This window comes from Chelmon rostratus, chromosome 20, assembly GCF_017976325.1.
Source record: "Chelmon rostratus isolate fCheRos1 chromosome 20, fCheRos1.pri, whole genome shotgun sequence".
NCBI classification, from domain to species: domain Eukaryota; kingdom Metazoa; phylum Chordata; class Actinopteri; order Chaetodontiformes; family Chaetodontidae; genus Chelmon; species Chelmon rostratus.
The window spans coordinates 7,968,787-7,982,702 of NC_055677.1; the positions used below are offsets into that span (position 1 = coordinate 7,968,787).

The following is a 13,916-nucleotide window of genomic DNA, read 5'->3' on the forward strand; positions in this document are numbered from 1 at the left end:
TTAGTTTATTGACTTTGCACAAAAAGGTATTTTCACATTTCTATTGTTTTGTTCTTGAAAAATAACTTTTCCAGTGATTTGACATTGACTTTTATTGTTTTTCTCCTCTCTTACCCAGATTATAGGCAAAACTGTTGATTTTCTTAGATAACCATGGGCTACGCAGTTCATTGACATTTCCTCTCAATCATTTCACATCCTGGTTTCCTACTTTAGGTCAAATCCAATCACAGTTACTCCTTCAGCTGCACAGAAGATTGAAATGATCTCACAATAGCACCTTTTGTGGGAGGGAATCTAACTACCTGTCTATCAACACGCACATGAGATTCTTTATGTTAAAAAACAAACAACACAGCGACTGAAGACTGTGAGTGCAAGCCTCAGCGGTCTATAGAAAAGCTGCTACTCTTTGAAGACTCAAATTTGTTTAAGATGCACTCCTGTAAATGAATTTGACACAGTAAACATCAAAGCCACAGAAAAGAATGCAGAAGCAGGCAAAATGTTAAGTTTGAGCTGTGCTTGCTCGGTATGTGAACACGTTATCTTTAAGAAATATGCTTCTTATGAACCGCTCTTTTCACATTGCATCATTTACACATACAACAAACATACACAAAAGAAGCAGCATATTGTCTAAATGCAGATTTATTGTTGAGGTATGATAGAACTGAATATTCTCGCTTTTGAAACCTTGTTTTGTTACAGCCATGCTCTGTCTGTGAAATCACTGTGCTGGAATAAAAGATAATAAAACTGCCAATTTGGTAGGTTGGGCGATGAAGTGGGGCCGACTTCAGGAGACACAACTTACAATCTTCCTCCCATGTTTCATTTCACATTTCCATGAAAGCCTCTCATTTGCCTTTTCCTCCTTCAGACAGGTGGGTGCAGTGCTGTGGCTTTTCAGTGCAACAAGGTGCAATAAGGCTGGCGGGTGAATAAAGGATTCAAGATCAACGTCAGGCTTCTGTCTCGAGCTCCAGCAACACTGGGACTGTAAACATGTTTCCAATATGACCACTCAGATAGGAATTAATCCTGTACAGAAATGCTTGGGATCGGTTGTTACTGCTCAGTACTGATGAACTCCTTTCTCGTCATCTGTGCGGCTCTTCCGGTCCCGTGCAATGAAGAATGTTACGGCCGATGGTGCTAAAGATGAGGACGTTGGGGATGATGGAGTGGGTGGGTGAGGCGGAGGCGGGGCTGGCTCAAACGATGGCGAACTGAGGTGGCGGCTCGTCTAGTCGTCCTTCTCCACTATGACCTCGCCGTGAAGCACCCTTCTCCTCTGCCGCAGCATGTGGAAGTAGAGCTGAGGAAACACTGGAAAAAAAGACGAAGACGCAGGATCGCTGAGTTGTCACTTTTCCAACTGGTGTTCTGAATGTGATAGGAAAGGTCTCCAAATAGCTCCAGAGGCTTCAGTGAGAACATGCTTCCTGTCTCTCTCCAGCAAAAACAAACATAAAATTATGAAAATAACTGATCTGGATACTAAGAAGCATCTTAGCATCATAGTCTGACCGTTGGCCATGTTTTATCATAAAGTGCAGCGTAGGACTAAGAAAGCTCCTTACGTGGGATGTAGGACAACATGACGATGATGAGGCAGTAGTAGTAGTCGAAGGACACGTTATACATGTTGGGGAGCCTCATGGAGTACATCCCAGACCTGCGCACGAACGGCAGAGCAGCATAAATGGTCATCAGTTCTCCGACGACTCCCAGGGGGTACAAGACGATGAAGAGGTTGTATCTGAAAGATGAGTTTTAACAATCAGCTGTGTGGCTCACAGATCAACACGGTCGCACACCTGCAACAAACACTCCTGCAGTTTAAGCATGTTAGAGCACACGCATGCTGGGATGTCCAAACACACACAGTCCACACTGCAACCACAATCATTGCATGCCTCCTCGAACCTGCTCACAATTAGCTTCAATTTCAAGGTCGCTCACATACAGTGAGCCTGAGCAGCCAACAGTCACACACTCAGATGTAAGCAGATGTAACATAAAGGATATAATTATTTTAAATATTCGTAATAAGCAAGTGCTTTTGATAGTACAAGTTTTTATTTTTTAGCTCATTTACAACAAACTGCATGAAGCAATCCATAAATACCTGAATGAGCTGCGACTTTCCTGACTCACAGTGAATTGTGCTGTCAGTGTACTGGTATGCAGCAGTTTTGTTTGAGTGTTGTTGGAAAACTTTGACTTTAACAGTTGGCTGCCAAACAGCGGCTGATCAGGAATTGGTCAGGAATGCCGCTCAGGCGCCAGCCTTCAGTCGTGGATACTGGAAATATCCACGTTGTTCCGACAGAGGAGGTTGAGATAAAAGGACATCGAGGTCACAAAAATGGGACCAACTCCTTAGCGTCTACTTTTACAATATTACCTTTTTTGAAAAAAAACTTTTTTACATTTAATGTAGCTTGTTGGAAACGTGTTGGTTCCACCATAAAGCTGTTCTTCATACTAAATAAGTGCAGTAAAAAGCGCTGCTGGAGTTTTGACCTTGTCAGACTTTTTGCCTTCACCCTGCTTTGGAAGTGGGTGTAGTTGTGCCAGAAATCTGCTTCTAAACCCTACTGGAGCAAACCAGCCAATCAAGAGAGATCTCCAGTGCTGACGATGGGTGGTGACTAAACCTTGGATCCGTGGTGAAAAAGCATTTGATTTGGGAGAGATTGTCGTTTGCAAAAATGCAGAATCTGCTTATGGCTGAAATTTGTGCACCACTGCCCTAAATGGTTGATTATTAAAGTGACATGTTTGATCACCTGCAGACAGAGACTTAAATGCAAACACAGACAGTCTCTCAACTTGGGTGAAAGTTAGGGTTTCAACAAGCTGGGATAACAGACTATCAAAATATGGTTCCTAATTTGTCATAAAATAATCTAAATCTCAGAAAAAGCTGCTGTTTGTGAAATTCTTCATCATCTTCTTGGCTCTCTGCTACAACTGCCTGTCACTTCACATGAGCGTGAGCTCGCCTGCCTCGCTTTGTGACAACACATGGCCTCTCGAGCATGATACACGCCGTGATTCAGGCGCACAGAGACCCCGCATTCAGTCAAGACCACAGCAAAGGCTCAGGGGAGCGTCTCAGCGGATGTGAGAGAAATGTTGGCCGAACATTCCATGACCAAAACAGATGGTCTTAAAAACAGGAGCAGCTGAACATGAGCCCCTCTCCCGGGGGCCTGGCGTCTCCTCCGTGCTTAAAGAAAGACGTGAAGCGTGGGGGGCAGGGAGGAGGGCGGCTTTTAACGCACGAGAATCAACAGCCGACACAAAAGAGCGACAGGCACGAAACGTAATTCTAACCTGACGATCACGTGACACACGGAAGCAGCAGAAAAATGAATGTTTTGCTGGTGAACCTCTGTTTGCGGTGACCTGGAGACAGAATAATGTCTCACCTTGTAAATGAGTGGATGTAATATGCAAACTTCAGTATTCTGAGGGGAGATCTCTGGGCTGTAAGATGCCAAGCCTGTGTGTTGGACAGCTATCAATGTGTACAGCTGACGGCCCTCCAGACGACTCCAATTTCAACTGAGCTACTGTAGCAGAGAGACGCACAAGGCCAGACTGCCACGTCACAGCTGCTCTTCATACAGTAGGCTTATGTCACTGTGCAGCTGAGAACTGAGGCAGTCGTCATCACGAGTCACTCATCATCGATGCAGTTTTACGCTTTTCTGTCTTTGCATTTAAAACAGCAGTTTTTGTTTTCAAGTTCCAAACTTTATGTCAGGAAGAATGTACGCCATTATAAACCACACTTCCTTCTACTTTCAAATCTGTTTTTTAAATGATTAAATCCTTGATAAAACAGCCTGAAATGTCAGCCTGTGTTCTGTAACTTCTGCATTATCAGTACTGTCAGAGCACAATGTGAGCGGTTAGTTCTCCCAGCATTTACACAGAATGGCTAATGAGGTGCTAATCAATAAACACACACATGCTTCTCCACTGTGTGTGAGCCAGGCGATACTTAATACACAAACGGCTGCACTACTTCCTGACGTAAAGCCCGTCTAGGCCCGGGGAGGGAAGCATGCCAGAGGTGAAATCGCCACATGCTCAGACAAAATGTGTCCGACACGGTAATGACACTTCAAGCTCATCCCGGCCGTGTCTCCACCTGGCCCATTTGATGAAGTACGGCAGGTGGTGGAGCAGGTTGAATGTGTAGTAGGAATATCTGGTAATCTCTGTCATCGTCCACACAACCAGGAATAGGATAACGCTTTCTTCACTCTGGATCTTCATTCAGGAGTCAGAAAAAATGGCAAATGTACAGATTTACGGTGCTGCTCTCGCAGGCGGCGAGCACTGGTGTGTGGGAGCAACGATGGTAAATACAAAACAAACAAACCTATGAGATGGCACAGGGGTTCTAGCACTTTCATGTAGCAGATGCCTAATTTGATTAAATTTATCTCAAGAAAAACTAATTAATATGTTCAGTCTCTATGTGGAGGTAACAGACAGTAAAGAAAATAACAGTAAAATTATGCTGTTTTTCATTTGCTTGTGCGACTACATTTACTTTTAACTAAACTTTTTCATTTTATTTTATGCACTAGACATAAGCGAATACATGACAAATGACAAACAACACTGTGCACAAAAGCAAACAAAAGAACATTGAAAAAGTTGAGGGGGCATCAATAAAGACTTGCTTGTGGGACTAACTAATAACCTGCCGCAGCAGCAGGGTGTCGTGCGGTCATAGTCACCTGTCTGATGCTGTTGGTGATGAACCAAACCATGAAAATCCGTGAACACACCTGAACCCCGGTCACAATCACAGAAGTCCTCACGATCCCTGCAGCGGAGCAGGAGAAGAGAAAACAACAGTCTGCGGCTGCACGGGTGCTGGCGTGTATTTCTTTACATTTAAACATGAGCCATAAGCAAAACTCATCACATACCGATGGCACAGTGTCCCACCTGTGAGGCAAGACACATACAGATCAGAATCTAAGTACAAATAATCACAAAACAAACACTGTTCAAGTCAAATTCTTACCTCAACTAATGCAAAGGTTTGGAAAAACTTGAGCGTCCTTGCTATACTTCTGTACAGACCCTTGTGTGTGCCTTTCTGGATGTAGAAGCGTATCATCGCCATGGCCAAAACCAGCCACCTGTAGAAGGAAAAATACGGCAATATTACATAACGGCACCAGTCAGCGAGAACAGTAAGACTGTCAGGACGTACGGGGCGGACGGTCCAATGCCTCCTGTCTCCCAGTGCTGATACAAGAGAATCTGGCCAGTGAAAATCATCATTATTGAGCTCTTATGACCTCCCACTGCATGTGTCCCATGCACTTCTCTCTGCACTCTCTACTGTACATGGCCAATATATCAATACAAAAAAAATCTAAATCAGATCCCACACATATGTTTACTATTGCTTCATTTAGGAAACTAAAGAACCGGAGAAGCACCAACTGAGGACAGAATATCTGGCTGCTCCTGCGCTTCCTCGTGCTGTAAATCAACAACATGCTTTACGCTACAACAAATATTTACTGGTGATGACGGACAGGGATGATGGAAAAGCAGCTCCATCAGTCCCTGCAGTTTAATTCTTCTTCATCATGTCTGCTTCAAAGTGATTTTTGCACAAATTATATTTATTTTTACAGAAGCCGTACAACGTATTAGTGTATTTAAACTTTGCATCCAATTTGCACAAATCAAAATGTGAAGTGTTTCAAGTTTGGCTCTTCATTATAAAGCACTTATCAATGCCTTAATACGGAGGTTAGATTAATTAAGAGTTATCTTATTAAGACCATAATTCATGTACAACAACGTCCATATTTGCTATCAATAAGAAATAGTCAGGAGATTATTGAGGGAAAACTGAAAACGTTAATGCAGAATAAGACAGAAAGATGATTAGCTGAGGATCGTAGCTTCCATTTGTTTTATGACAACAACGACCGTGTCTCTTATTATGCAGCCTGGAGTAAAACAATAGCCAATTGTGAATGTAAACCAGTGCAAACATCTGTATATTCCTTCACTTAGACTTGAAAAGTTGTGAGTAAAGACGACTAAACTGCTCCTTAACTCTTGATATATGACCTTAATATAATCCAGGTGTAACATTGAAAGCTCCTTTAAACAAACTGACACTGAACTGCTTCATAACAGACTGTCTGACAGATCTTACAGATCTGTACACAGGATCAGTGGCTGGGTTGGATATAGAGCTGCAAATTCTGATTATACTGACTATTATTTGCTTTTAGAAGTGTTTGCTTTAAAAAAAATAAATCAATTAATCGGCTAATTGTATCAGCTCTAATTGAATATTTTAAATTTGGGCGACTATGAGGCAACACTTCTTCCAAACACTGTATTGTATTCTGTTTCATATTTGTTATATGACAGTCAGTTCACTCATTGCCATCATTACATTAAAGTGCGTGTGACAGTAATGGGAGGTCAGACTAAAACTGCCGTCTTCAGCCAGAGTCATCATAAGAAACAGACAAACGTTGCTCTTATATAAACTTTAACAACAAAATCTGTGTCACAAAAAATAATGCTGGTGGATAAACAATAAATACTGCACAGTGCTAATTAATGACAGACAGTTCGTATGACTGGAAAAGTAGTGATCAATGCGTGTAAGAGTGAGTTTCAGTGATCATACAGTCATTAGTGTCGTAATGTTTCATAGAGTGTCCAGATTAGCTGTAACCAGTGGTGGAGAGTGACGAACTACTTCACTTAGAGCTACTTTGACTTAAACTCTGTGCTCCTTCTCTGCTACATTTCAGAGGGAAATCTGTACTTTCTCCTCCACTGCATTTATCTGACAGCTGACCGGGTTATAAAATGCATTTTTTCAAGATTAAACCTGCGGCTGGTCTGGGCTGGCCCCATGTTCATGCCTCAGACGTCTCCGAGTTGTTTTCAGAGGGATTCAATTCAATAACTGTTAAAATCCCAAAGAGATCAAATTATCCAACGTTTTTACTGAAAGAAAAGTCCTAAACACTGATAGAAATTTGTGCAGCAGAACTTAGTTTTTTCCTCTTTTTCCTGCCCTCAGATTTACTTTATGAGGGACTTTAGGCTGGGAACCACTAAAATACAACTGAATAAGTACATTTTCTCAAGTACTATACTTAAGTACATTTTTAGTACATTTTACTTGTGCTATAATTGAGTACTTCCATTTTCTGCTACTTTATACGTCTACTCCACAAATACTGTACTTCTGACCCCACTGCATTTATTTGACAACTTCAGCTACTTTGCACATTCACATTAATAATACAAAATAAAATCAAGTAAAAAAAAAAAAAGATGTATTATTTTGGATAAAGACAAAACTTCATTGATATTTTGGTGAAATTAACAAGATACCCAGCAGTGTATATAGCAAAATATAAGCTTCACCTTTACCAGCAGCAACATTATAGTATTGCACATATTAAAACCACAATAATTAGAGTCCAGTAATATAAGATACATTATCCTGAAATGAGCCATTCTGCATAATTAATATTTTGTACTTTAAGTATATTTTGATGCTAATACTTTTGGACTTTGATTTGAGGAACATTTTGAATTTTAGCCTACTTGTAAAGGAGTATTTCTACATTGCAGTATTGCTACTTTGACTTCAGTAAAAGCTTCTTCTGCCACTGATCCCACAGCTCTGTTATATTGTTACACAGCTGAAGTGACACGAGCAGACAACTATTGACTCCAACCTGTTTGAACCGTCAGTTTATCGCACATAAACGATGTTAAAATCGCCTGATAAACGGTACGCTCTGTTTGCAATTCACAAATGTTATGTTGTTGTTGAAAAATGTGCCCATTGAGCATTTCAGTGTCCCGGAGCTGAGCTCCAGTGTCAGCGCGCTCCGGCTATACTTATCACTCCAACTGTGCGACGCGCTGTGGGCCTCGACGCTGACACCACGCAGTCAGCCCTATTTGGACACGGCTGCAGCGCCAGCGTCACTTTCACCAAACGCCATTCATTCGTTTTCCGACGCTTACATACATATTCTCATCTTTTTTTTCTTTTCTTTTTACGCTCCAACTCTTTCGCTCGTGTTTTCTCCAGCCCCGGCGAGCCACTGGGGTTTCAGCCAGCTGAACACACACTTTCGGCTTGACACAGACACACAGTCCTATAAACAGCAACACGCTTCCAGTTTTTTAGGGAGCGGCTAACTTAAAGGCTTTTCTTATTAATAGGCGACGTGGGCGGAATTACGCACGTACCCGGCGGTCATGGCGATGTTGTAGAAAGTGAGCCATGCGGTCGCGAGGGCGCTTTTCGTTCTCTTCTTGTTGTTGTTTTCCTTCTCCTCAACCGTGCCGTCCTCCTCGCTGGACGCCATGGTACCGGGGGCAGGGTGGGGAAGTCAGGCAGGGAGCTGACAGCTGGGGGCTGGTGGGGAGGGGAGCAGCAGGGTCATCCATCCATCTATCCGCCCACGGCTCCCCTCTCTCGCGGGACTAGTGCTGCAACAAGTGCGTGGCCTGCCGGTGGGCCGCACGCGGTTATTATACAGCCTCTGAGCCCTCTGACGGAAAACTTCACCACGAGCACCAGTGCTGCAGTGGTGGAATGTAACTAAGTACATTTACTCAAGTACTGTACTTGAGTACAAATTTGATGTACTTAATTAGTATTTCCATTTGCTGCTGCTTTCTACTTCTACTCCACTACATTTACTATTTTATTCAGTTTCCACTTTGGGTAATAGTGTCTGCATTTCTCACTCATTTCAAAATTTGTTTTAGGAGAACAATCACTCGATAACTGGAGAAAATAGTCAGCAGATTAATCCATACTTAAAATAATCATTAGTTGTAGTCTAAAACTAAGACAGTAAAATCCTTTTGTTACATTAATGCATAACCAATAGTTATCTAATGATATTATAAACAATACTATAAGAGTGCATTGAGTACTTTTACTTTAAATATTTAGGCAAATCTTCCTGATTATACTTACATAAGAGTTTAACAAAGTATTTGTACAATTTGGTATTTACTTCATTAAAGGATCTGAAAACTTCTTCCACCATTAGTATAAAGTAACAGGAAATGAAAATACTCAAATAAAGTAAAAGTATGTCAAAGGTGTACTTAAGTACAAGCTACTGTGTAAATTGTGGGGGCAAAACATGCAAATAACTTAAGTTGTCATCATCTGCTCAAACATTGGAAACAGGCACTAAGGCAGTCTAAACATTATCTAGTTTATTTATTTTGAACTGCAGCTGATTTTTCCTCTTAGAAGGAAAACTGTCTGTGAAAACAGTCTGACTCTGCACAGCTTGAAGCCTTGAGCCTGAACTTTGTTTTGTCAAGGAGTCATTATAATGAACTGAAGGAGAAGAGGCCTGTGGTATTACTATTGTTATTGTACTTAGCATATCTACAGGTATTAATCTGTACTGGTCTGGCTGTCATGGAGGCACAGCCTGAGAAAATGCATCAGTGCAGAATCTAAAATTAGCTCTTCTAATGGCGTCCAGAAGAAATGTGCATAAACTTAAGACAGCACTGACCAAAGTGCAGACTACCCAATCCTGATCCAGATACTCAATCAGGTGTTCAGGTGCCAGCAGCAGCATAGTGTCTGTTGTTTCAGGTTTATCTAAACAAGTCAGCAGCAAATGTTCATGACTAACTTGAAACTGCAAAACACACAAGGTAATGGCGTGAAAGATACTGTACATGGATGGTATTTGGACCTAAGAGACCAGTGATATTAATTAATGCTTTTGAGGGCCTGTAGCCTGGTTTTTGAGGAAAAAAGCCCCAAGTCATTGGTATTACTATTATTATTATTGTCGAATCTGAATACATTTATGTGAACATAAATTGCTAAACATGATACTATGAAGCAGTATTTGTTGCATCAATGTGCAGCTCCAGACATTTTACTGTTATCACATGTATCGCCACTAGATGGCGATATATAAACATGAGAGGAGCCACAATCGGCTTTAGGTTTTCTCTGGTCTTTGGTTCACAGCCACTTACACTTGAATGCTGCTTTTACTGTGGGTGATATCAAATCCACTTATGTTTGCTGGCTATGGAGGATGCTCAGGTTCAACACAGGGTATAACAAATGCAAAGCTGCATGTAGTTCAGGAGCTCAGAATAATATGGGTCACCAACTATATGTGGCTGATTGATAAAATGGGATTTTAGTTTCAAAAGCATTGACTAAATTATCCCACTCAGATGCCTGCAGTACACACACATCCTTCAGGGTGCAGAGTTAGACAAACTTTGTTTGTATCCTGTATATAAAGAGAGTAAAGGGCCAGTCACATCACCGTCACACCGAAGCACACAATGCCTAGTGCAGTGTAAGCAGTTGGGCGAGCAGAGAGCCAGAGCTGTGGTGTGTGGAAAATGCTAGTGGAGGCAGACAATGCACTGGTCCGAGGCCTGACAGCCCTCAGAGGGACAGGGGTCGCCTCACTGCGACAACAGCCCCCGTCTCCCTCCCTTCTTTTTCTTTTTTTGAGCTACCACAGCATGGGCTCGGGGAGGACGCTGAAGTTCGCCCTGTGCGAGGTGCTGCAGTTTGCAGGCCTGTGCGTGCCACTTTTCATCGTCATGCAGAGGTTCGCCATCATCGTAGCAAAGGTCAAAACCTCGGCACAGCCCCCCGGCGACGGCAGTACGGCCTACTGGTTGATCGTGGCCTCCTCCATTGCCTATGTCACCTCCACCGCCCTGCTGGTCTGGGTACCCCTGAAGTATATGGTCTTCATGAAGAAGAAGTTCCTAATTGGGAGGAAGAAGTGGTGAGTTTGTCCTGGTGCCAGAGTGCTGGAGAGCAGGTCCAGCACTGTTCTCAGCTGTATATGGTCAGCAGCTGAGACCCCAGTGCAGCACTGACCTGAGACCTGACCGGCTGGTTTGACTCTGAACAGGCCCGTAGCTGGTTTGGACTGCACTTGGCTTGTGAATACCATGAGTTAGCAAGTCCTGCAACTGCCTTTGTCTTCCTTCCTTATTTTTTTGTCTTTCCCTTTCCTTGTGTTTGTATCAGGAGGCCTGTGGCCCTCGTATATGTGATCCTGTCCACATTACCCTGCTTTGCCTTTCTCATCGCCAGCTCAGAGGTACAACAGGCTGTGGATTGTTTGCCATTTGTTTCATTGCATCAGTTTATCTGTACTCTGATCCTGAACTTTGACCCTTACTGTTGCCATATTTGTAACAAGAGTCAATCCGTAACTGCAGGTTTTTAAATGATTGTGTTTATCATCCAAAGAAGCTGCTTGGAGCTTGAAATCATTCTTAAAAATATTCAGTACGGCTTTACTTTTTGGACCATAATTATATCTCTGAGTGTTAATAAAGGTGATGATTTGTGAGGAGCCTTTTGGTTCTCAGGGCAGGAATATCAAGCCTTATGGATAAGGAGCTACTGATAAGCAGCTTGGTTCCCCTTCCTGCCCAAGCTGACCTTGTCAAATCATCTGTCCATGAGGCACATTTTCACTTCCTCGCTGGCTGCAGCCCAGGTCCTACTTGCTGTTTTATGTGGCCCTTTCTAGAGCCAAAGCTGACCTTTTGGCCCTTGCTTATCGGGTGTCTTCTACATAAGAGCCATAAATTCTGCCAAGATGACCGGCTTTGTTCTGTGTCCTGCTAACCATGAAGTCCTGACTCAGGCAAATATCAGAGCTGCAAGTGGCCCTAAAACCCAGCACCAGAAGAGGTCTAGAAATGTAGATGGTTGGTGTAAAGGTCTTTGGTGGGCTCTATACTGATTGGAAGTGAGTAAGTAGGTCATGAATTGTTCTGGTCAAAACTAATGATTTTCTGGCTGTTTGCACAGGTTCAGATAAATAACAATATGAAAGCTGATACATTCATGGAGCTCCCTGTATCGCTAGTCCTCTTCTCTCTCATCTCTATTGACGTTGTGGAGAGGATACGCCACTGCAGACTGACCGGCCAGGGTGAGCACAGCTCTCTGAACACACTCACTGAGTGCTATAGATCCTGAACTTTCCTCTGCCAACTTCTATAGTGATACCAGCCCAGCTTTACATTGCAGGAGGCAATAAATAACAGCCTACAGTTCTTTATATCATTTATCCAGAACAATTTAGAGAACCAGTTTGAACTTCTTTTTATTTGGCTCTGTGCCTGCAGTTGAAAAATACTGGTGCAACTGAGGAAATGAGCAGGAAATATCTTAGCCATTTCTTGTAACACAGTGCTGAATTGACACAATTTCAGCAGTTTTTCAAAAGGGAGGCAATGAGGTGGTGTGAGTAAAACGCTGTTCATGTGGGATTCCTTTGAAAACCTCAATCCTTTTGAGAACTTTTAACGTCAGCTGTCTCATGAAGTTTTGGCTCCAGCTACAGAGCAGTTTAATGGTTGCATTTTTTATGATCACAATATCCAGTGGTGGCATGTTTTATCTATATTGTATTAATTAACAATCACCATGTCTTCTCTCATAACTTTAGCCAAACAATAGTCAAAATAAAATCATGCTGATCGTTGGGATTCTTGTCAGTTCTCCAACAAACAACCGTATGAACATCAACAACTGAGGGGACCACATAGGCAACATAAACAAGTGTAATTTCAGATATCATTTTGTTTGCCTGTCCTTTTCTCTCCCCAGCTAACGACATGGAGAGAGACGCCGACATCCCCTCCACTGTCCTCACACATGTGGAGCAGGTAACACCAGTAACGCCTATCACTCCAGCTGTGCCGGTGCCAGCTGTGCCCGGGCAAGCTGTGCCAACGCCTATGCCCCCGGGAGCAAGCCAGCTCAATGACAGGAGCCAGAATGGAGCAGGGGCTCGGCCGGAGACCAATGGGACAGTCCCAGGGATACCAGGTAATGCTGGGAGACCATTTAGTATCTCTGGATTGAGCTCACGATCAGCGAGCACCACAGCGTACCGCATACCGCCGTACGCCTACACGGGTCCACTGAGGTTCCTGTGTGCCAGTGATGCCCGAGCAGATGTGTTTGTGGACAGCTTTATGTTCTGGATGGACACAGTGGAGATGGTGAGGGTGGCAGGACATCCCCTGGTCTATTACTCCGGCTGGGTGTTCCCCATCTATATCTTCAGCTACCTGTCTTGCCTTCGTGTGGTGGTCATGCCCCACAGCCCCCTGCTGTCCTCACTAGGAGTGGTTGTGCAGGACTTACCCTTCTTCTTTGTGCGTGTTGGCCTCATTGCCTTCTTTGGCTTTGTCACACCCCTGCTGTATCTGATGAAGAACCTGTTGATCTGCTTGGCCTTTGTCTATTTCAACTTCATGACCAAGCTGAGGGTCTTCAACACAGAGAGGATGTTCTTTTGAGACCAACACTTCAAGCAAAGACATTGAAACATTAAAACATATAATAGGAGTCTTAGGCTGGCACAATCAGGAAGTGTAGGATGCTAGGATTCAGGAGGCAGTTGCACCAGCTCTTCACAAGTTCAAACTTAGCCTTGTTATAATGTCATGATATCAAATACAAACATTATCAAATAATATCAAATATTAAACCCAGTAACTGCCAAAGGTGTACCTGTTACTCACTGTTAGCAAACTGAACTAGCTAACTGAACAAGCTAACTGTCATAGCTAAAGTTAGCTGGCTAGTACATGACCCATTTACAAGCTAAATAAATATGGCCGAATTACAAAAACAACATAATATATCTTAAATTACAAAACCCGCCAATAATTCCAGACTAAATAGCTAGCTAAAAAGCTTGATTGTCACGTAGATTAGCATTGTCAGATGTTGCCCACTCTTTCTAAAATACATGAATACTACTAATATTTCCGTATGGCTGCATCTGTAAATTAAACAAAGCAAGTAATTTCTC

General features: G+C 42.8%; 2 protein-coding genes across 2 annotated transcripts; one reads left to right on the forward strand and one right to left on the reverse strand.

The window, feature by feature from the left end:
* Positions 1-171: 171 nt before the first annotated feature.
* hacd1 (3-hydroxyacyl-CoA dehydratase 1) lies at positions 172-8,426 on the reverse strand. Its single transcript, XM_041961672.1, has 7 exons — positions 8,299-8,426; positions 5,063-5,180; positions 4,965-4,983; positions 4,770-4,858; positions 4,172-4,293; positions 1,587-1,765; positions 172-1,332 (listed from the first exon to the last, which is right to left on the reverse strand). Exons 1-7 carry the CDS (start codon positions 8,415-8,417, stop codon positions 1,250-1,252), a joined length of 729 nt encoding a protein of 242 aa, XP_041817606.1. The 5' UTR covers positions 8,418-8,426; the 3' UTR covers positions 172-1,249.
* Positions 8,427-10,581: 2,155 nt separating this feature from the next.
* On the forward strand, positions 10,582-13,398 carry LOC121623722 (transmembrane protein 236-like). The gene is made up of 4 exons (XM_041961137.1): positions 10,582-10,853; positions 11,102-11,174; positions 11,897-12,020; positions 12,701-13,398. Exons 1-4 carry the CDS (start codon positions 10,582-10,584, stop codon positions 13,396-13,398), a joined length of 1,167 nt encoding a protein of 388 aa, XP_041817071.1.
* Positions 13,399-13,916: the final 518 nt, after the last annotated feature.